The sequence below is a fragment of the Arvicanthis niloticus genome, chromosome 9 (assembly GCF_011762505.2).
Source record: "Arvicanthis niloticus isolate mArvNil1 chromosome 9, mArvNil1.pat.X, whole genome shotgun sequence".
NCBI classification, from domain to species: Eukaryota; Metazoa; Chordata; class Mammalia; order Rodentia; family Muridae; genus Arvicanthis; species Arvicanthis niloticus.
In genome coordinates, this window is record NC_047666.1 from 33,657,222 (window position 1) to 33,681,022 (window position 23,801).

At 42.1% G+C, this 23,801-nt stretch overlaps 1 protein-coding gene across 5 annotated transcripts in view; it reads right to left on the reverse strand.

Moving 5' to 3' along the window:
• The window catches only part of Magi1 (membrane associated guanylate kinase, WW and PDZ domain containing 1), a 593,004-nt gene that overhangs the window by 252,500 nt on the left and 316,703 nt on the right, over positions 1-23,801 (reverse strand). For all 5 annotated transcript variants that reach the window (XM_076940144.1, XM_076940143.1, XM_034511326.2 and 2 more), the window contains exon 2: positions 23,030-23,146. In XM_076940144.1, coding sequence (XP_076796259.1) covers positions 23,030-23,146 — 117 coding nt within the window. The remainder of the gene's footprint in view (positions 1-23,029; positions 23,147-23,801) is intronic.

Genomic DNA, 23,801 nt, shown 5'->3' on the forward strand with positions numbered 1-23,801 from the left:
AAGAGTTCAAAAGAAAACAACAACAACACAAAACAAAGAACAAAACAGTAGATAACCAGAGGCCAGAAATGACTAAATAAAACACAGTTACAATAAAAGTACTATTGTCGCCTCTCTGCTCCCAACTACTGAAACAAGCAAGCAAACACACATGGCAGGATATTTCATAGAAAGCTCTTACCCAGCCATTAAAATAGAGGATAGTACCCATTATATAATTAACCAAAATGCACATTCTTTGCTATTCATTGTATGTCTTTTAAATATGCTCATATGCATTATGGTTTATGGTGTTATCCCCCAAAGTCTAGTGCTTAAACATTTGGTTGCCCATTGTGGGTCTACTGGGAGGTGAGGCAGCCTTTAAGAAGTGAGGACTGGTGGTAGTTAGGAGCATGCCCTTTGGATACTAGAGTCCTTGTGGCTTCCTCTCACCTCTCTGGTTCTCAGTTATCATAAAATGAAGATATCTCTTCAACCACACCCTTCTGCTCTGATGTCCTGTTACACTATGGGCCCAAAAGCAATGGGGCCGAGCAAGCACAGGCCAAAAACCTCTGATGCTAAGCCAAAACAGCCCTTTCCTTTAAGCTGACTTTTCTTCAGACACTTTCCCACAGTGAGGGAAAGGCAATTCAGGGCACATTGATGAATTATTAGAAAAAGATAGCAGAAAGATATTTTGCTTCATTCTGTTTGTGCAGTGCTGTGAATTGAGCTCAGGGCCTTGTGTATGACATGCTGAGCAGGTAGTCCCACATTGGGCTTCTACAGCTATGCTCCATCTGGCCTTCAGATATGAGTGTATATGTTATATGTATTAGGCATGCCTTACACATACTAGGCAAATGATTAGAGGATTTAAATAACAGTCAATGATTATCAGACAAAAGGTAAACACTATGGTGTTAACAAAGGTCACATGAAATTGTTATGCTTTTATTTTTAATAACAAAAATTTATGCGGTAATGATACAACAATTTGATGCTTATACAGAATGAAACACTCTAAGGTATTCATTAAAAATGTGGCTGAAACTTCCTGCTAGTTGATGGAGCCATGGAGGTAGATAAGGGGCTGATACCCAAGGCAACAGCTCATTTGAACTAAATGCATCCACGTGCTGATTTATCAGCCTAGACACACAAATTCAAAGCACAAGCAACAAAAATAGTCTGTATCTTAGTCCATTTGAGTTGATGTTTATAAGAAACAGTTATGTTAACCAGGGATTTCAAAGCAAACATGGCGGTAGGCTTGGGAGTCTCATAAGAACTGCTCTTTTGTACCACGATGGTAGCTTGTCTCTGCATGTTCAGAAGGATGAACACTAGGTCATCACAGGGCAGAGCCAAGACAGAACACAAACACATTATCGTAAGCTCTCTTATAACAGCTATAAATCTTTTCACACTCAAGATTTGATGTAGGTCTTACATATCACATTGGCCATTTATTTCAACATTTGAATTTAGGGAGACATTTTTCAGACCATAGCACTAGGCAAGTTTTTTGTTTTCTTTTGTTTTTCTCAATATCAATCTTTCCTTGGTTAGGGGCTGGAGATATAGCTCAGATGCTAGACTGCTTTGCCCAGAAAAAGCTGAGTGCCAGGCAGGGTTCAATGCCTAGAGCTGCATAGACTGGGTGTGGTGGATCATGTGAGAAATCCGAGCACTCTGGATATTTGAGCAAGAGATGAGAAGCTCAAAGTCATACTTAGGTATAAGGCAAGTTCAAAGCCAGCCTAGGATACATGAGACCCTGGGGATGAGGGGAGGGAGAGAACCTTAGTTTTAATGTGTTAATTGTAAACTTTAATTTACACTCTTTAATTATAAACTTTAGTTATAATCTTTAATTGGTTTTCAATGAAAAAAGAAAACTTTAATATTATATATATACATCTGTGTTTCTACACACCCAAATGCAGAAAAACATATATCTAGAACATTGAGCCCCTTTGCAAAGGACAAAATTTTGAAGCACACATGTTTGGATTCTGCCACAAAATTGTACCAGAAAAAGGATGCTGACTGTCTCCTAAGGCGAGTCTATAATACTCACTTAGGAGATAACAGATATTGCTTGGAAAAGAGAAGCCAAACCAAAGAACTTCAACTTATCTGATGCTTTTTATATTAGTCAAAGGACCTGATAATTATGTCAATTTATAACCAAGAGGTGATGGGAAATCACTGTTGGTGTTTCTTCCTGCGTATAGATTATGACGACTTTCATGTAATGTCAAAGACAAAGGATAAATCACTTCACAGTTACATACAGGCCCACAGAGGCTCACTTTCCTTATGAGAACCTTTGACTGCTACGCTAAGTAAAAAGGGGGGAAAATGTAACAATTTGAATTACAGTTTGCCAGCTAGATTTTGACTTGAATTGCCACAAATATAAGGAAGTAACCCCTCCACCCTCATAGAAAACAGTCTCACTGACAATTCAGAGGCTTTCCTAAGTCAGCTGGGGAACCATATCGCAAATGGGAAATAAACCAAATTCCAAAGGCTATCAATTTCAACAAGGAAACAGTAGACAAAGAGCATTTTCTTATGCCTGTCACTATTTTACAGTACTCTCCAGAGTGCAAAGAACCCAGCTTCCTCAGTGGCATGCATGTGAACTTTGCCACAGGTTTGTCAAGAAGCAGACTTCCAGTTGTTACCTGACAATGGCTCCTATAATAAAATCTATGCAGAAAGGCTATGAGGAGAAAAAACATTCTCTAATGGCACCATCAAAGATAAAAGTTCCAGAAACTCCAAACTTGTATTGAGCAGGGTGCTGTCAGTATGGAATCTTTGTTTGCAGAGCCTCACTGCAGATGAGCTATTTACAAGGTCATACTCCTCTGTCTCAACATTGTTACCTTCCTTAAGCCTTGTCACCTTTTGGTCTTTGCTGTGGCTCTCACTGGGCTCAGAACACAGGAGAACAGAGGGCATGGTGTTTGAACTGTTTACATGTGTGGGGTACATTATGGCCTACTCACATAACACCCATGTGAGGTCCTGAAGAAAATCTGTTACAATGTGTAAAAGAGGGTAGGAAGCATAGATGTGCATTTGCCAGGGGAGATGCTAGCACACAGGTGTGCTTCATGGGGGCTTTGCGCTGTTGCAAGAAAGCCTACCTTCCTTCATACAGACAGCCATTCATTTCAGAGAGCTCAAGAAATGGCAACAAAAGTAAAAGCCCACGAGGCCAACCAGGCCCCTTTGCGCTGCCTGACCTACCTCGAAAGCATGCTTAAAGGCTTTATAGTTAATGAGGGGGAGAGAAAAAAAATAAGGCTGCAACATCACACTTACCATTTAATGTGCAGGTTAGTGTGTTTTATGCCAGTAAATTATAGATCGCTCAATGGTAGGCTAGTTATACAGCAGATTTATCTCAGTTGCAATTGCTCTAAAGAGCGTGGAACATTTGGTGACAGAATTATAGAACCAAAGCCTGCTTGTAGCCACAACACACAGATGAGGCTGAGCAAGACTACATGGTCTAGTAGGTGTGCTTAAAACACACCTTCCTTTGTACCAGTGAACTGTGGTCATAAAGAAGGATCACTAAATTTGACACTACCCATCAGCTTGGATTTATCTCAGCAATGTGGCCACCAACTGTGTGCCAGATCATATTTTCAAATGTTATGTCTCTCAGTCTTCTCTATAAGTCTATACAAACAATCCTGTTCACACACACACACACACACACACACACACACACACACACACACACACAGGGAAACCCAAGGAAAGTAACTTATCCAAGTCCAGAAATCCGATGATTTCTGCATTTACTAACAACCCTAACAGTGTACCTCAGTGTCCCAAAGTCAGGAGGATGGAACTGCCTAAACTAAACCCCAGTACCTTTTCAAATCACTGAGATTTTGTTCTTATTTACATATACTCCTCCCACCCCACCCCACCCCACCCCACCTCGACAGCATTTCTCTCTAAAGCCCTGGCTGTCCAGGAAATGCACTCTATGGACCAGGTTGGCCTAGAACTTAAGAGATTCTTCCTTGAGGATGAAGACTAAGGGCATGTACCACCACACCCTGGTTAACACATGCTCCCAAATACACATATCAAATGTAACAATAAAACTCATATAAGTCATCTGGGATGTCAGGGCTGGCCCAACCCCTGAGCCTGATATGCAAAGGCACATCTGGGAACACTGCCCTTCCTGTTGCACCTCACATTTGCTCCCTGGAACTGCTAAGGCTTCTTCCCTGAGACTGTTTTCACTGAGCTTGGTGATGGCAAAGGCAGGCAGGGTCCCTGTGAGCCAGAGGCACCTCCATCATCTCCATCAGCACCAGCACCCTCCCATGAGCACCACCCAGCACATCAGAGCAGCTGCCAATACAGTGCTTCCTGGCTGGAGGCCAAGCACTGAGCAAAGCCTCACAAGGCTGTAAGGAAGGTGCTGCTCCCTCTTCTTCACAGATGAACAACCTGAGTCTCTGAGGAGCAAAGTAACAGAGGAGGAAGGAGGACTGAAAGACAAAGCCCAGGCCCTTTCCCTCATGCTCCTCACCAGGGCAGGGAGATGTGTCTAATTGAGTGGTACCTTTACATTTTATCTTAGTGCCGTCTTTTTAGAATCTCACCTTGACTCCACATCCATCTCCCTTGCGAAGACAAATTTCTTAGGAGAACTGATATGACTTCTAGTGTGCCTTTGTAACAAATCAGTCACTTTAGCCCCACATGTATTATGCATGTGACCATTCTCTTTCTGTACTACACAAGGATAGGAGGCAGGTGAGGGCACACACAAAGAGAAAGGGAAAAACCGTTATGATGTCTTAATGAATCTGACCCCTGATACAAGAATAGATTTTCTTAATTTAGACGTTATTCTCCTGTGCCTTCTTCCAGGGCTCCAACAGTGTTCACTGCTCAGTGCTCGGTGATTGTGTTACACTCCCCAAGTCACTCTTACTGCGGCCCATCTATAAAGCAGGTATAACTGGACCCATTCTGTATGGTTTCCTTTGAGTGTGTGTGTATGTATGAGTGGGTCCGTGTATATGCAGATGTCTGCTATGTGTGAATGTGCATGCAAGCATGTAGTGGGAGAGGACAACCTCAGGTTGTGTTATCCCTCAAGTGTCATCTATCTTGTTCTCAATGAGACAGACCCACTCACTGAATCTGAAACTCACTAAGCAGACTAGGGCAAGCCTGGGAACCTGCCAGCCTCTGATTCAGAGATTACAAGTCTAAGCTACCACCTCTAGGTATTTTTACATGGGTTCTAGAAATCAAACTCAAGTTCTGTGCTAAAAGGCAAGCTCTTTACCCAATGCGTCCCCTCCCCAGGCCCACATGAACTTGTATAATGCTTGAGTTTTGGTCTACTATAAAATATTTTTTTTCTTTTAAGACAGGTCTTCTGATAGCTAAAGTTATGGTTGAAGTTTAAACTACAATGCTTAAGAGATCTATAAACCCAAAATGCTTCTAACATGTAAGCCCCACTTGCCCAAGGACAGATAACTTCTGAGAATGCCAGGGGCGGTTGCTCATATAGAGAGTGGATCTCAACCCTTCCAATGCTACAATCTTTTAATACAGTTCCTCATATTATAGTGACTCCCAACCATAAATTATTTGCATTGCGACTTCATAACTGTGGTTCTGCTACTGTTATGACTCATAATGTAAACATCTGTGTTTTCTAATAGTCATAGGTAACCTCTCTGAAAGAGTTATTCAACATCCCCTCAAAAGGGTCAGGACCTACAGGTTGAGAACCAATGATGTAAGATAACAAGCCATGTGTGCCTCAACTGCACAGAATGTGCTTGATCACATGTAGGCAGGAGATAAATAGGCAGGAGGTATACCAAGATGCATGCTACCCCAACTGGATGAAGGTAGGAAGTATGTAGCCTTGTGGAGTTTGCCTTAGTAAGTCCCCGACTAACATATTTGGATTCTGGTATGGACCTGGCCCGTATCCACCATCCTGGCCAGTATTTAATAAAACTTGCTTCAAATTTGGCTCAAAAATTGTAGTAGTGGTCTTATTTTCGCCCAGCTGGATTAACGGTTTCATTATGTTGCCAAGGCTGTCTCTGAACTCACTATACAGCCTAGCCAGGCAATTTCAAGTCCTTCTAAGTCAGCATCCTGAGTTCTGGAATTATAAGCCCCACTACCACACTTGACCTTACTAGCCCTGCTCCTGTGAAATGTAAAAAGTTTGGACAATCTGTCTAAACTCAAAGATGAAATTTAAAACTGAACCCCTGCTACAACTTTGGGGAAAAGACAATCTAAAAGAAAAATAGAAACAAACACCTAGACGTGATGCTCAATGACATTTCGGATCAGCAAGAATGCAAGAGTCACAAAGAGACACTGCTACATACCCACAAAGATGACAAAAGTATTTCTTTCATAAAACTAACAATATGTAGCGATTCTGACAATGAGGTGTGGCCTGAACTCAGTGCATGTGCACAGTAAAAGCTACAGCCACTCTGGAAGTATTTTGGCAAGATCTACTACAACTGGATTTATGTCTTCACTTTGAGCAGTAATTCTCCTCCAGGTATTTTATTGTGCAGACATGTCCAGTTACGTAAGAACACATACAGGAAGAGCTAAAAGCTGGAGCCCAGTGAAACCAACAGGAAGGATGGTAGCCTTGCCATATAATAAAAAAAAAACTATCCAGTAGGGAAAAATGAGACTACTGTTATGTTCAGACACATGGATACATTTCAAAAGAGCAACATCAGTAAGAGATGACAGAACTGGGGCTGGCTAGATGCTTCAGCAGAGTCAAGACACATGCCTGGGAGCCTGAAGACCTACGTCAGTCCCTGGAATACGGAATACATGGAGGGGGTAAAGAACTAATACATACAAGCATACAAGGCCACATACACACACACATACACACACACACCCAGAGAGAGAGAGAGAGAAATGGGGGGGGCAACATACATATTACATGGTTATACTTATATAAAGCTCTAGGAGAACATGTATAAGGACAGCATCAGAACCATGGTTACTTCTGAGAAGGAACGAGCACTCACAGGTAGCGCTATAAGTGGCATGTAGAATGTGAACAAATGCTTTTATCTGGAACCAATTACATGGGTCTGTGTGCACAAACAAGCAGGTACACATGCATGTTTGTATGTGGTTGAAAAAAAGAAGGAAGGAAAGGACATGAAGGCTCTTAGGTGGAGGAGAAGGGCATTGTAATGAGAGGGAGAGCAGAGCCAGAGGCAGGGAAACTGGGAAACTCCACAGTGGTCATGACCCTGAGCCATGTGAGCAGAGGGGGAGGAGAAGGGAGAGCAGAACCAGGTGCAGCAGCCACGAGGCCCAAAAGAGAGACTTAAGGAGCAGGTAACCAAAATTTTATAGAAAAGGGCAGCCCAGCCCCTGGGCTGGAGAACTTTAAGGAAGAGGGTGGGGAAGAGGGTAACTAGGAAGACCCTGGAACAGATAGGGACTAGGGGATTCTAGGAGAATTTGAGCCAGGTTCAGTCTGAAATGTTAAATGGACACCTCAGCCATTTGTCCCAGAGGCTGAGTTAGAGCTATGGAAGTACAGGACAGTGGTCAACCTTGGGTACAAAATGTACAAGGAATAATCTAGGTGTCTATCCTTAGTGTCATTCCTTAGGAAATGTATACCTTGTTTTCTAAAGCAAGTTCTTACTGTCCAGAAACTCCCCAACTAAAGCCACTAGGGTGGCTGGCCAGCAAGCCCAGGGATCTTCCTGTTTCCATGTCCCCTGCATTGAGATTATAGTCACTTGCTACTATGCCCAAACATTTGTACGTGGGTGGCGGAGACTGGATTCAGGTTCAGCGCTTTACCTACTGTGCTATCTTCTCCCTCCCACCCACTCCTCAGTTTGTGAAGGGTGCAGTCTACTGGATCCTGGGAAGGAAGGCACAGACTTCCCCCTGCAGAATCCTGGAGTGGTGTGAATTTGAAATTCTGGCAAAATATATCAGGAATAATCTAGGTGTCTATCCTTAAGTCACCCTTCGGGCGGATTAGAACTGAGAAGCAAGCAAAACTCTCAACGAAACTTCAGGGCCACAGTCCTCCAAACATAATATCACTCAGTGCCAGCCATGGTCACTGTGAGTTCCACTGCCAGAAATCTAACAGAATTTCAGTTTATGTGAGTGAGTGAGTGAGTGAGTGAGTGAGTGAGTGAGTGAGTGGGTGGGTGTGTGCGTGCGTGTATGCGCATGCGTGCATAGGCCAGAGAGCAATATCAAGTAACTTCCTCTACTGCTGTCTACTTATTTTTGGCCCCACATATCTCTCAGCGAATCTTAGCTCACAGATTGAGAAGACTATGTGGCCAGGGAGCTGTAGGGATCCTCTCGTCGCCAATGCCCAGCGCTAACACTGCCACACACTGGACTGTTAATGAGGGTGCTGAGATCTGAGCTCACGCTCTCCCACTGGCATGGCAAGCACTGTACTAACAGCCAACCCAACTGTCCACTGTGGTCTCATTTTAAGTCACACCACACAACGGAAGAACATTTCATCTACCACTCAAGGAAAGTTTTCTTTCAAAATTCTGTTGAAACAGATGTGGCGTTTCTCTCACAAATCCTAATTAAGTGAGGCTGAAGCTATGTAAAACCAATTAGAGATGAAAACAAGACATATATATCTTTAAAAATCAGGAGATGAAATGAAGACTACAAAAGCTGCAGCTCCCATATGCTGTAAGGACTTAGTCATTTCCTTACATCAAACACATTGACGTAGAGAAACCAGAGGGACAAGTACCCCATAGGTTACCAGTGAGTGACCTTGAAAATGATTCCATTTCCAGTCTAACCAAAAGTTTTTTCAAACAAAACTGCTAAGACAACAGAATGGCTCACTTCTAACGGGCAGAAAGGGGCAGAAATCTCAACTCTACCTAAATCAAATGTAGATGAGACGGCTTGAAAACAAAGAGCAGGGGGTTTTGAAGCCTAAGCCCTGAGAAAGACCTGAGGCTATCAGAGATGACTTGCTCATGCCTTTGGAAATCCGTTAACTACCCTCAAGGGCTTCTTCATTTAACATGAAACCAAAGTTGACCTGAAGCTGTGGAGAATGCCATTCTATCATGAGTTAGCCAGAACAGGCAGGGCCAACCAAGGTCATTTGTCTAAAGTCTCCTGCTCATCATGAACCTCAAATTTAATTTTTTTTAAAATTGGAAACAGGGTCTATGTGGCCCTGGTTGTCTTGGAACTCAGTGCATAGTCTAGACTGGCTGAGAAATCAGAGATCCCGTCTTTGCCTCCTGAAGTGCTGGTATTAAAGGCATGCACCACTACATAAGGCTTTAATATCCTCTTCACATAAACCTATAGACAATATGATATTGGATTTAGTCCATCACCACAGAGAAAGCATGGCAGTGACTAAGCTCAAAGATGCAGAACTGAAGCTATTCGAATGGTATCAGACAAACAGCAAAGGAAGTCCAGTACAAATGGCTGCCAGGTTGGTTGGTTTGTTTTATCACATGTTCTAAGTATGACTGGCTGGATGGGAAGCAGGTGGAATTTGGAAAAATCATTGATGTACTTCTTCTACTTCCCCTCCCCCCCCGCCACCCGCCGAGACTGGGTTTCTCTGTGTAGCTCTGGCTGTTCGGGAACTTGCTCTGTAGACCAGGCTGGCCTCGAACTCAGAAATCTGTCTGCCTCTGTCTCCCAAGTGCTGGGATTAAAGGCGTGCGCCACCACTGCCTGGCCCATTGATGTACTTCTAATGATAGGAAAGATCAGGAAAAATGTTCCCATAGGCTCCAACAGTAACCCCAACCTGCCCATAATAATCTCACAGTGTGGAGAAAGGTAATTAGATTCCACAGTCTTCCTTCCCCTGTTTGAGGTGACATTAGCCCTTGAGTCTGATAAACTACCTGATCCAGTTTCAGTGTTTGCCACTGTGTGGGAGCCACAGACCTGGATCTTGTTCAAAACAAGATCATGTTTAAATTTGGAATGGTAAAGAATGGACTACGAAGAAAAGAATGAAGAACTCTTTCAGATTGGGTTTCTGATAAATCTGCAGCAGATGTCACCTGGAGAACACACTGTGCTGTGATATTTAGAAAGCATCTTTGGGATGCGTACTTCCTAAATGAGTAGCAGTTTTATTCCACTCCCTCTCACACTGTGTATCTAGCGGAGACTCCGCTGCTAGAACTGGGCTATTGCTTAAGGCTAGATAGTCACTCAAGAGCATCAACTTCAGATTACTGAATAGTAGCCCTCGGATTTGAACACCACGGTGCCTCTGATGGGATTCTAACACTACAACCTAATTAACAGAGAATAATAAAATACAAGCCTACCAAGAAGAAGGCTGTACTTAATTACTAATTCGTTTTTCTTTTAAAAAATTCTCTCTCTAGGCACTATGACCCACTGATTAAGAGTGAATCTCATGGAGTAACACAGTACAGTTGCTATGACTTAGAAGTAATGAGATTTTGAACAATTTATTTACTTTGAATGTGGAGAACAACAGCACCCTGTTATTTATATGACCATCGGGAGATGGCTACACTACAGTCGAGTAAAACTGGCATATGAAGCATTCTGCATATGCTTGTACACAATTATCATTCTATGGACACTTTTATATTCATCTAGAATCCCATTACAATTCCTTAGAACTTACTAGAAATGATTATTCCTATCTTATTTTCTTGATAAGTATACATGCAACTATATACTCATAGTCTAATAAAAAACAGTATAGAGTTTGGATGAGACTTGAGTGCTGGTGTTTTCAGTCCTATTTCACAAAAGTAAAAAAGTCAACTTTATCAGTCTTACTTCCTGACCTATAAGATGATACCAGTATAACAGAAGTATCTAACTTCATAGAGTTCTGCAATAATGACATGACACGCTGTTACTAAAGCATAACATAAACTTGCTATTCCACAAGAGATTTCTGTTTTCACCCTATGCACGTCTCTCAGGACAATCTCTACATCATGATCCATCGAGGTGCTCAGCAAATCTCAGCTCTAGGCTAAAGACATTGATTGTAAATACAGGAAGAGTTGATTAACAGATAACACATATACATTCTTTTTCTCCAAAATAAAAATTGGTTAACTTATCTCTTTTGAGTATGGGTTGGTTTCCTTTTAAGAATCCTTTCTCTGGAAGTAATTCCAAATATAAAGAAATCAAAAGGATAAAAATGATTCAAAGACAGTCATATGCCCTGTCCTAGCCTCACCCACTGCTCACATTTCTGTCTACTAGCCTGTTATTCTCTCTCTCTACCTTTCTGTACAGGCAAATATATGTTCAGCTGCCTTAATATCTTGTAAAGAACTGACATTAGTTGTATATTCACCCTGGGTATATACTTCAGTGCATGTTTCCAGACGGAAATGGTCAACAGTTAGTTGTATGTGGAAGGAGGAGCCTTCCTGAAGATTACTAAAGGGTTCATTTACAGCATTACCCTGTTACCTTCACAAGTTAACTGCCTAGTTTTAAATGCAGTATGCCATTCCTTAATATGATAATTTCATTCATATTATAATTGGAATGGAATAATAGACATTGTCTAGTCTAAATTTAATAAAATCACATTGAGCAGTTTATTTTATACCTCAGAGTCTGTGTGTGTGTGAGCATAAGTGCACGCTGTGTGTGAGTGCAGACAATCATGTGCCATGCTGTGCATGAAGAGGTCAAAGAAAAACCTTCAGAAGTTTTTCCTTCCAATACTGTGCTCAGGGATTGAACTCAGGTCGCCAGGCTTTCCTTCCAAGTGTGTTCAGTTGCTGAGTCATCTTGCCGGCTCAGCAATTTCTAAAACTGTGTGTTAAAATCCATAAAGGGTCCTATAAGTGAATGTGGGGATATGAAGTGTTTGGCAATAGTAAAAGGATTGTGAATGTGCAATGACCAACAATTAACCTCTGCATGTATTGAGTCTGAGGAATTTGTGTCTGTCAGTATTCTCACGACTCAGTCTTCAGTGTCCTATCCTGAACACACAAGGGTGACTTTGCACTGAGCACACTGTCCCTATGTAACACCATCTACAGCATCTAGGCGCAGCTATGATATGCTGTAGGTTATAAATTACAGCACTTTCACTGTTCATGTGATGCTTTCTGCTCTTACAGGAACGTAATTTAGCTATGCAAAACAAAAAGTCTTTAAAATTTTCCCTACTGTCATTCCACAGCATGTTATCAAATTGGCTTATCTTTGGATGATACTGTATTGAATTGTTTGATTTTTAAAATTACTGTCTGAGCTGCTGACTTGAATTTCCTTAAAAAAAAAAAATGGTTCAGTGAATTTTGGTTTGCGATAAGCTCAGAGTTTCAAAACTTTCTGAAATGGCTGTAAATGCCCTTCTGCTGTTTGGTGTGGTACACTTGTGTGAAGCAGCATTCCAGAATTCACCACCATAACGCCAAGCAACAGATCAACTCTCAAAGATACTGACAACCTCTGTGTCCTGCACTGTCGAATATTCCGCAAAGGTTTAAACCATTAGGTAATAAGCACAAGCATATCCATCTTGTTTAGGCGAGTTTGTCTTCATTTTTAGTAAACCAAGAGTAAACTATCAGGTAAACTACACACACACACACACACACACACACACACACACACACACACACACCAAATAGTTGCTTTAAAATAAGTTTCTTTAGCTGGACAGTGGTGGCACACACCTTTAATCCTAGCACTTGAGAGACAGAGGCAGGCAGATCACTGTGAGTTGGAGACCAGTCTGGTCTACAGAATGAGGTCCTGGACAGCTAGATTTGTTACACTGAGAAACTGTGTCTTAACCTACACCCCACCCTGCAAAAAGTTTGCTTTATAAATTCTGCTCAGCAAATACTGATTTATATATATACATTTTATACATTTATATACCTGATGTCACATAAAAATTTCTCAGGCAAATAGGGTTGTAGATTACAAATACTTAAGAAGCCCTGGCATATATCATGGTCTATTTTAAATTTTATCTCATGTGCGTGCGTGCATGCGTGCGTGCGTACATACACCATGAGAATACAGAGAGGCAACAAAGGCCAGAAGAGAGTAACAGATGCCCTGGAACAGGAATTATAGGCCATTCTAGCCTGCCTGATCTGAGTATGGGCACCAAATGCATGCCCTCTGAAAGAGCATACACTGCTATCAACTGCCAAGTCATCTCTCAACCCCCATGGTCTTTAGTAAGACAATCCAATGACAAGAGGAAATGTGTCCTTACCTGGGCTTTAACATAAATGTTCATAGTCCACAAAAAGGGCTAGAAAAAAAAAAAAAAACCGGGGTGGTGGTGGATCTGTGTGGCTTTGTTTTGTTTTGTAGACAGGGTCTCATGCAATCCTGGGGAGTGAATCCTGGGAATGGCCCTGAGCTTCTGAGCTTCCCATCTCCACCCACTAAGTGCTGGGCACAGAGGGTACACCATATGGTTAATAGGTGTCAATTTCAACAGATCTAGGATCAACTACAAGTCCAGCCTCTGAGGAGGTCAGGGAAGATTATCTGGAAAGCATTAGCTGAGGGGAAAGTCCATCCCTCAGAGTGAGCCCTACTTTCCAGGAGGGCCAGCTAAAAAGAGGGCTGAGGGAAAAGCAGAGCACCTGGGCTCCATGTTGCTAAGTCCATCTGTGTTATTGCTGCTGCTGCTGCTGGCACCATCCTTCACTGATAACAGAATCCAGCTTTCTTAGCTTCTCAATATGCACTGGATGCCAGGCCTTGAGCAACAGATTGAGACTAGTGGAGCATCCAGTCTATGTACTGAGCAGCTCTCCAGAGTACAAACAGCCACTGTTAAACATATATATCATATATCATATATATATATATATATATATATATATATATATATATATATATATATATTTGTATAAACATACAAATATATATTGGTATATGAATCTGATTGATTCCGATCCTCTGGACTCTGACCAATACAATCACCATGCCCAGTTTTATGTGGCAGAATCAAACCCAAGAAGCTTGGGTGGGGGTGGAAGGGTCCCCATGAATGTAAAGTGAACACTCAACCAACTAAGCCGCAGCCCCAGCCCTATTAGCACTTGTTTTTACTGAACACATTTGATAAAAGGAATATTTCTCAAATACATTGTATTTTATTCTCTGGACTTAAATTAATAAAAAAAAACTAAAAAATAGTAGCAACTTCTTTTACATAATAGTTGGCAAAGACACAATGGAAACACTCATGTACCTTCAAAAATTGCTTCTCAATTGCAACAAATCTTGATGGGAAATGTCAGCTAAAATTATAAAGCAATTAAATAAATTAACATGTCTGCCAAATAGGTATATTAGTATCCCGCACCCAGCCACGGACTGACTAATCTATATGTTATTAAGAGAAGATGCTTTAAGATGCAGTACATAAATTTTAAACGTGATCTTCAAGGCAAAGGCAGGCAGAGCAGCAAGAGCAGACCCTGGACTCCAACGGTGGTTAATCCTGGATTTGGGTCCAGGCATGGTGATGCACTCCTTCAATCCCAGCACTCAGGAGGAAGGGACAGGCAGATCTCAGGAGTATCTCTGGTCTACATACTAAGTTCCAGGACAGCCAGGGCCATGCAGAGAAACTCTGTCTTGAAAAACCAACCAACCAACCAACCAACCAACCAACCAACCAACCCAAGAAACAAACAGGATTTATGCTTAAGTTCAGTCATTAATACACTAGGTACCAGTTTAGAGCACTAACTGAAGTCGCCTTCTGCTCTCTTGCTATCTGCACAAAGAATACATAAAATAACAAACTGTGTATCACATCCTAAGCTTGAAACAAAGGAGAGTGGCAGCCTCTCATATGCTTCTTTGTCATAGGACCAAACTCTTGCCAGATTCAGATATTGGTACCTCTAGTTGCGAGTGATAAGTTTTTCCTTTGTATTCCCAGCCAAAGTCTAAAGAGAAGTTTACACAAGCAGTGATGACAACTGGAAATTCATGTCAGTAGGGAGCAGGACAGACCTCAATGGAAGACCTTCAGATAGAAGGTTCCAGGCCCATGTAAAGGCCCAGGTGAGGTTCTCACATTGCGACACAACATTATTGTCTACGAAGTTCGCACTTAAAGTGCAACTGAATTACAAAAGAAAACCCAGCAACATTTCAGGATTTAAGTTTATGATTTTTATGTCAGGTTGTGACATTCACAGCTATCCTAAGGTACATGTGGCCTGTGAGTCATGGGTTGGATACACTTGACACATTACCATGGGAAGATAGAGTGGTATGGCCCTACACAGCATAGCCAAACTGCTAACTGGAAGAGCTGCTAACCTCTCGAGTCCTTCAAAGCCCCAGAGAGTCAGCATCTCCTGTGACAACTGCAAAAAAAAGGAAGTGAGGGCCACCAGGAGAGTTGAGTGGAATCTGAAAGAGGTCAGGCACACCTTTGTGGTGATGATCTTCTGCAGGTTACCATACCAGTTGCTAAAGAAACCAGCTTAAAGGTTAAACATGCATACACACAGACACACACAGACAGACACAGACACACAGAGACCGAGACAGAGAGAGAGAGAGAAAGAGAGAGGGAGAGGAAGAGAGGGATTGATTCTCTGGGTTTCAGGCCAGCCAGGACTACATAGTTAGATTCTTTCCCAAAGAAAAACAAACAAAAAGGGAGGAGTAAAGGCAACTGGATAGGCAAAGTGTTTTGTGGAATTCTTGACATGCTGGCTGCACTCAGTAAGCCCCGTTTGTTTCTTTCTTTTCATTAGTAAGTTTTCAGTTATAAAGCATAGCAGCAGACCTCCTTTTATGTGTCATAGGTAAAGACAGTCATTCCTACCATCTCCACTGGATCCAAGGGATAAATGACAGCTGCCAATCAAAAGTAGAATTTAGACTTTCAGAGTACACTTGACTTTTTGTTGTTTTAAAAATTTGAGACAGTGTCTTACTTTGTCACCCTGGCTGACATGGAAGTTGCTATGTAAGACCAATCTGGCCTTAAACTCAGAGGCCTCTTCCTGGAGTGCTGTTATTAAAGGTGTGTACTGTCTGCAACATCTGATCTTAAGAGTAGTTCTTAAGGGTTAAAATGAAAATCAGTCTTAATGAATTTCAAGGAGAAAATCCATTAGAATATATAATATGAAAAAAAGAAGTAAGTAAACACGTATGTGTGTATAATGTTTATGTATGTTTGGGATCATGGGCATTGCCACATTGGACTGCGTTCAGTACTGGTACTGGAATGTGTTGCTCTCTGAATGCTGGGCACCATCCTACCAAGTGAGCCACCCTGTCTACTCTGATCCCACTATCCTAATTCCAAATTACATTCATGCGAGAAACATTTTCCCCCCCAATCCATGTTTTTAAAGTTTGGTTCAGAACTTCTTACCTGGACTACTGTAGACTATTCTACCTTAATTTATACGTGACAGAGACCATGACAACTGAAACTGCCAAGAAGAAAAGCCCAGACCTGAGCAACTAGTGCTGACACTGCCTTCTATCAGAACTTTACCAAGCATGAGAAAGTGTGTAAGCTGGTCTCCATTACACAGCATTACTGTATTTCAGAATACAAGCTACATATACATAGCACGTGGGATAGGAAATCTTACAGCACTGAAGGAATCTTTCATATCTGTTCTAAATCTTGAATTCTTTAATGTAGAACAAATAAGTTTCATGCAAAAGGAAGGCAGGGTATACATACTCCGCCATAATGGGATATGTAAGCAGGCTGCAAACAGACTACAGACAGCCAAGGACACATGGGAAACTATCCCTGCTGCATGTAATAGGTACAGTAAAGAGTTGACAAGTGATAAAAACAAATTCTCACCACACTGCAGGCAACAAACTCCTATAGTGAAATAAGAGAAGGTTAAAAAAAAAATGAAATGCAGACGAAGAAGAAGGACCAGTCAGTAAAGTGCTCAAGCAGTGAGTCCAAGTGTCCAAGCAGAAGGTCTGGGCTCAGACCACCAGCACCCACATAAAAAGTGGAGCTGGAGAGACGACTCAGCATTCACAATGCATACTGCTCTTGCAGAAGATCTGATTATAATAGTCAAGCTGGGCAATTTACAAATGTTTGTAACCTGCATACAAATAATTAAATATAAAAATGAAATAGAAGCTGGAGAGATAGTTTAGTCATCAAGAACACTTGCTGCTCTTAGAGAGGACTATGTTTCAGTTCACAGCATTTGCATGATGAATCACATACAATATAATTCCATTTCTAGGGGTCCAACACCCTCTTCTGGCCTCTGCAGGCATCAGGCATATGTATATATAGGCAAACAGTCATATACATAAAATAAAAATAACTTTAAACAATTCTGAAGGTGTGGTGCTGTATGTCCACCAAATCTCTAAAATCGGACATAGGAAGAGAGATGTTGAGTTTAAAAATAAAATAAAACAAATTTTAAAAGTCAGGAGTGTAATCCCAATGCTAACTAAGAGGGTAGAGATAGGAGGGCCCCTGGGGCTTACTGAATAGCAAACCTAAGTGAACCTGAGGCCCAGGGCTTCCTCATTTAGCCCTGTCTCACAAAACAAGGTAGTTAGCTTTGAGGAACAGCACTCAAGGTCAACTTCTGGTATCCACACTCAGGTATACAGATGGAGCTACCCCTAGCCCTGCATGCATGCATTCATGCATACATATCTACATACCTACAGAGAGAGAGAGAGAGAGAGAGAGAGAGAGAGAGAGAGAGAGAGAGAGAGAGAGAGAGAGAGAATATCTGTCTGTCTGTACTTCAGGCCCATGAGAGTCTATATACTGTAGATGAGACTGGAGGTAGAGATGACAGGGCAGACCATCTATACAAATCACAGGAGAGTATTTGAGACACAGTAAGAGTCACAAAATTAGGTGACTATCAAGGATGTAAGTCAGGTTAGGCTCTGCAAAGAGCTAAAGAACCCTTTTAATTTTAGGCAGCACTTTGATTAGAGGCTAACAGTCCTGACAGTCTTCAGATGCTTACAGAGCTCTCTACACACTCCAACTGTAACCACTTCATCAACATCAAACCCAATCTGAGCACAGACATATATTCCAAAGACAAGCTACATTCAGTACAGGCCTCCTTGCTCCTCATCTACTGTATCATTAGCTCTACTTATTAAAGACCATGGCAGCATGGGCTGACTGCAGATAAGCCATGGTGGAAACAATGGTACTTCAGAGAAGACTAATAGTTCAGATAGTCCCTAAAGTAATGCAGTAATGCAGGACTCCACACATGAGGGGAGAAAATGGTCAGTGTGGGTGAATGGTCAACCGTCTATCTGAATATGGCACCTCTGTAAATAAAGACCAGGGTCACCTGCGTATCAGATCAAATTTGAAATGTCTTGATCGAACAGACGTAATCTCTTTGTAAATTCCTTTAAGTTAATGATCAATACCTCGTAGGCAGGTTACAATGGTCTCAGAATCAAGGAGAACCTTGACCAACAAAAGACCAAGCTGTAAGACAGGCTCCACGTCTCCTTCTCTCTTTCAGGAGACATTTCTTTGCCTGTGTGGGAAAATGAGCTCCTTAGAGCAGAGCTGCAAGACATGGGAGGCAGAAGGGGGTGCGCTTCGCATTCCAGAGAAGCGACACTGCTGAATGAGCCATGAGCTGCATCTCGCATCTCACTCTGACAGCGGCAGCACGGCAAATGACAAGCCCTGTCAGGTAAGGCATTTATCCTCACAAGGAACGTGGCCATTCCAAAGCAACAATCTTAGATGCTGTCACATCATCGAAGACACGAAGTCATAAAACAGGAAGGCTATCATTGAGGGAGGTACAGCAATAGAGACTGTAATTAAGAGATGCTGCAAGGGGCTACGCAGCTCCACGCTCAGGACTTTTACTCTGGGCTTGGATTACCTGCCAAGTCACCGATGAAGTCCTTACCAGCCATCTCAGAGGGGAGCAAACTCCTGAGCAGCTGGGAAGCCTAAGCAAAAGCAGTTTGTTAAGGGCTGCCTAACCAAAAAAGAAAAGCAAAGGAAATAATGAAGCTTCCTCTGTATTTCTCCCTTTGTTCGTTCATTCAACAAATAGTTATCTTACTATCCAGGCACCAAGCTAAGTAAGGGTGCATGCAAGGTCACTAAGGAAGACATACTACCTGGTTCACCAAAAGTAGATTTGAAAAGGACACAGAGTAGGAATCATAGCAGGCTCAGGACATGGTAAAAAGTGAGGTGCTTTGGGAGTCCTGAGGAGGGTACTTGTCCCAGTGGAGAAGATGAGGCAGGACCTCATGGGAGAATAGGCATCTAGGCTGGCCTTAAAATTAAAATGAAAGTAAACAACTGATCAGGGAAAGCAATGTGTGCACATAGAAGACTGATGTCTGCTGGAGACAGGAAGAACTCTGTGTGGCTAAAGCATCAGGCAGGGCCTGAGAAGCAGACTGCATGTGCCTCAGGACGGCTACAAATAAGCACAAGACAAAATGGTAAACTTAGGGCATGACAAGATATCATATGTGTGTGTGTGTGTGTGTGTGTGTGTGTGTGTGTGTGTGTATGTGTGTGTGATGCACACATGCATGCACACAACTAGATGACATGGTTCTCAAGTGTGAGGTACAGTGTTGTAAAGTCAGAAAGCTGGTTATGCCTACAAGGTTAATCCTCACAGGCCCCCCCTCGTTGAGCTCAGACCACTACCCCCATTTAAAGAGCATCACAGGGGTTCTGTGACCTGCACGAGGCTGCAGAGATGGCAGAGTGACCCTCCACACACTTCACACCCAGACTTCTAACTCCTTCTGCATCTAGCTCTCTCGTCTGTATTCATTTTTGTCCTAGGGAGTGGGAGTGATTCTCATGGTAAATATAATGAAGTTCCTACCACGATGACCTTTTCCTTCTACTGTAGTTCTCGAAAAAAGAGAAAAATAAAAGGACAATAATAGCTGCAACTCAAATAGGACGGGATGCAGGCATTAAACGGTGACGTGGATGGTACGTGAGTTAGACCTCAGCGGAGCTGCTGAAGATTAAAAATAATCACTGCAGCAGTGGGTGGGGCGTGAGCATGGGATTTACAAGTGTGACTGAGCAAAAGTTAAGTTCAGTTGTTCCTCTGATTACTGGCATAAGAGAATACCATCACACGTGTTGCTGGTATGCATAGGACTGAGTTCTGAGCAGTGACAGCCGTTGAAACACACAAGCTGAAGATGTTAAGGTGACTTGGGACTAGAGAAACTTCATTTCTAATGACCAATAGTGATCTACAATGTGGAGAACAGAAATTCATCCCCACAGACAAACACCTGCTCATGGGGTCACCCTTCCACATGCTGAGGTCAGTGGTATCAGACAATGGAGGCTCTGGAAGGCAATGGATCACAGGACCTTTCTTTTCTAGGACAACTCAAGGAGAATTGATTCTCCCAATCCAGGGCTTCCTTAGCCATTCATACAAGGCATTGGCAAAGGCCTCTGCTTTGCCTGGCACATGGCCAAAGTGTCAAAATAAACACACATGTGGACAGACTATTTCAAGGCCATCACAGATTTTATATCATCCTAGCCAACTCATGTGAAAAACCACATCATGGGCAGGAGAGGTCGCTCAGTAGGCAAAGTGCTTGCTAGATAAGCATGAAGACCTGAATCCCACCTGCAGCACCCTAAGGACAGGCAGATGTATTGACACATGCATGTAACCCCAGCGCCGAGGAGGTGGAGACCTGTGGATCCCTGTGGCTCTACCGGCAGCCAGCCCAGCCTAAACAGTAAGTCCAAGTCCCAGGGAACCTTACATTTTCAGTACCTGAGGAATGACAAAGATGGAACCTCTGGCCTCCTCTTACACACATGTGCATGTAGGAATACATGCGCACATGCGAACACACACACACACATAGACACACACACACACCCCACACTGGCCACAGAAATAGACCTCATTTTCTGACATGTTTTAATTGGATATGTACAGTGAATTGTCATGTATCCTCTTTTTAGGTCCAAATATTATTTAAACTTTCTAAATTCCTTATTTCCTAGCTTCATAAAAATGGAACCTCAATAGCAAGTGTTTTTCAAGCTAAGACAAACCTGTTTTCCCCACTGTTTTTAAAAGACTATGGTCATTTTGGACCTACTTCCTAAACAATGGCAAACTTAGAATCAAGCCATTTAGCTCACAGTGAGGTCCAAGAGATCAGTGGGGGGAAAAAATAAATGGGAAAGCTTGCCAAAAATGTAACCATGGTAACACTACAGATGCATCAAGCAATGGTGTGCTCATTTGCTTTATCCCCATTTCTTAAATTGGAATCTAAGTCGGGGAAAAATTACATGGAGAACAACCATGAGTCTGCAATTACTGAGTTCTGCAAAATTGTATTCACCCTGCAACCCTAACTTACAGGCCATCAGAGGACAGCTAAGAAATGGCCCTGGGTAATTCAAGAGTAAAAACTCCAAATGCTCTGAACTCTAAATGAGTTAATCTCCCCATGACTCTGTTTCTTCCCCTGCTTTTATGGGTATGTATAACTTGGGCCAGTGTGATATAGATGGACCAAGCTGAACCATGGAGCCTCTGTCCTCTCACCTGGAGTTACAATATAACAAAAAAAAAAAAAAAAAAAAAAAAAAAAAAAAAAAAAAATGTGGTAATAGATCAATAAAAATGGGATGAAAACTTCTTACCCCATCCACAAGATTAGAACTAGGAATCACAATCTACAAATATCTATACAATTATTCAAGGATACTTTTATGATTAGAGTTTCAATTCATTATTGATAAGCTGAAATGAGTGAGGACCACTAAGCCACAGTGACAGGTCCCCTCTTCTCTGCCAGATGGAGCAGCCACTGGGTGAAGAGGAAACTGCAAAGTTCTGTCTCAAGGTGCTTTCAGTACTCTTCTTCTCCACAGAGCCTGTGGAGACAGCGGGTCATTCTAGAAACTAAGGTTCTCAAATCTATCAAATGCCTTTGGTTAATTCCACTTGTGACTTTACAGTAATATCAGGAATCATTGGCAGTCAAGAGCATTGCTTACAAAAGATTATATTTGAAAGAAAACCACTTATAGACAAGAGATCACAGTAAGAGGGAGACTTTGTGGACAGTAAGGTAGTCTTCCTCTAGGAGGCAGTGTCTTAAAAATGGTACCTCTAAAGCTTTCTCAAATGTGACCAGATCGAATGACAGAGAGCAGAAAGTAAAACTCCCAGGAATAAAACCAGAACAATCTGTTCTTAGGGTTTGAATGAGATAATATGAATGTGATGTCTTCTAGAGACGCAGAGGCAAGAGCAGCCTGTTCATGGACACAGTGTGGTTATGTCCCACTACAAGGCAGATGTCAATTTAGCCACTCACAGACCAACACACTGTCTCCTTGCCCTTACCCCAAAGGTTTCCTTTCAGAGGCCTGATGTTCTCTCTCTTGCTTACTCAAATTTGATTGTATTTGATGTCTTTTCTTCACACAATCCAGATTTAGGAATTTCTAATTCAATCTCGAGAAAAAGAGAATAGAACGCAGTATTCTCTCCAGTGAGGGCCATTAAAGGCACAGTGGTCTGCCTCCACACAAGTCAGAATCAGAGTCTCTGCCTGGACCACTCCATTAAAGACAACAATGGCCTAATTTCTAGATGCTTCACCATGCCAAGTACTTCAGCCCATTTATACACTACAATAGTTCCATGAAACTAAGCATGGCTGACTTGGTCTTTCCACAGATCAGATGGTGAGCCTCACAAAAGATAGATAATTTGTCCAGCATTTAAAACTAGAAAGTAGCAGAGCCAAATGTAAATCTAGTCATACTGCCATGCCATGACATTGTGCTCCCACTGCTAAGTGTGCCAGAATCTTCAGCAGAGCCTTTTTCTTCTATTTACAGACGCACGCACATAAACATCCATACACACCAGCAGTGAGAGGCTAAGAAAGGCTGGCTACTTACAAGGCACAGCATGGCGGTAGAGGTTGTCCCTTATGGTCTGCTGGAGCTCATGATCCGGAGACCCTTTCTGGAACCGTTGGTTGAGGAAATGTCGCAGGTCCTTATTGAGCCTTCCTCCTGTAAGAAATACATAAAACAGAGCACATCAATAAGAGTTAGGCTTCCCTGAGCGGTGAGCAGTCAAAGCTATGTGTGAGAAAGCAGCACCCAGAGAATCCAGCCCACAAACGCTAGGCCGCCGCGAGGATGTTTCAGTTTCCCACTGCAGGGGAAAAGCAAGAAGAATGCAATAAAGAGAAAACAGCATAGACACAGAAGTAAGGTGTGGGCCTCATCACACACAATACTAGAAGGCTAAATAACAATTTCTTTTAGGCTCTGCATTTAAGTGAGTGCCAGTGACACTCACAGACAAAGAGGGAGAACAAATGGCTGAAACCACTGAGGATGATCCAGCAATAACTGTCGAACTGTAAAGCATTCTTCACAGGTTATACTTGCAAGCCTGTTCAGAACTCCAGTGTAATTTACTAAAGCAAATTCTACTGTCAATTAGGATGAAATCAACACTGTATATTCCATGTATGAGAGCGATCATGGGTGAAGCTTGTCTGTCTTCATGACTGTTTTTGTGCACAAAAGAATTCTAAATAGAAAATGGGCTGAGATGCAGCTTGGCCAGTTTTAGACTAAATTCAATCCCCCAAAATCAAACCAAAACACCAAAATATATAAACTACAAAATGAAAAAGAAAAAAAAACACATGCTTTT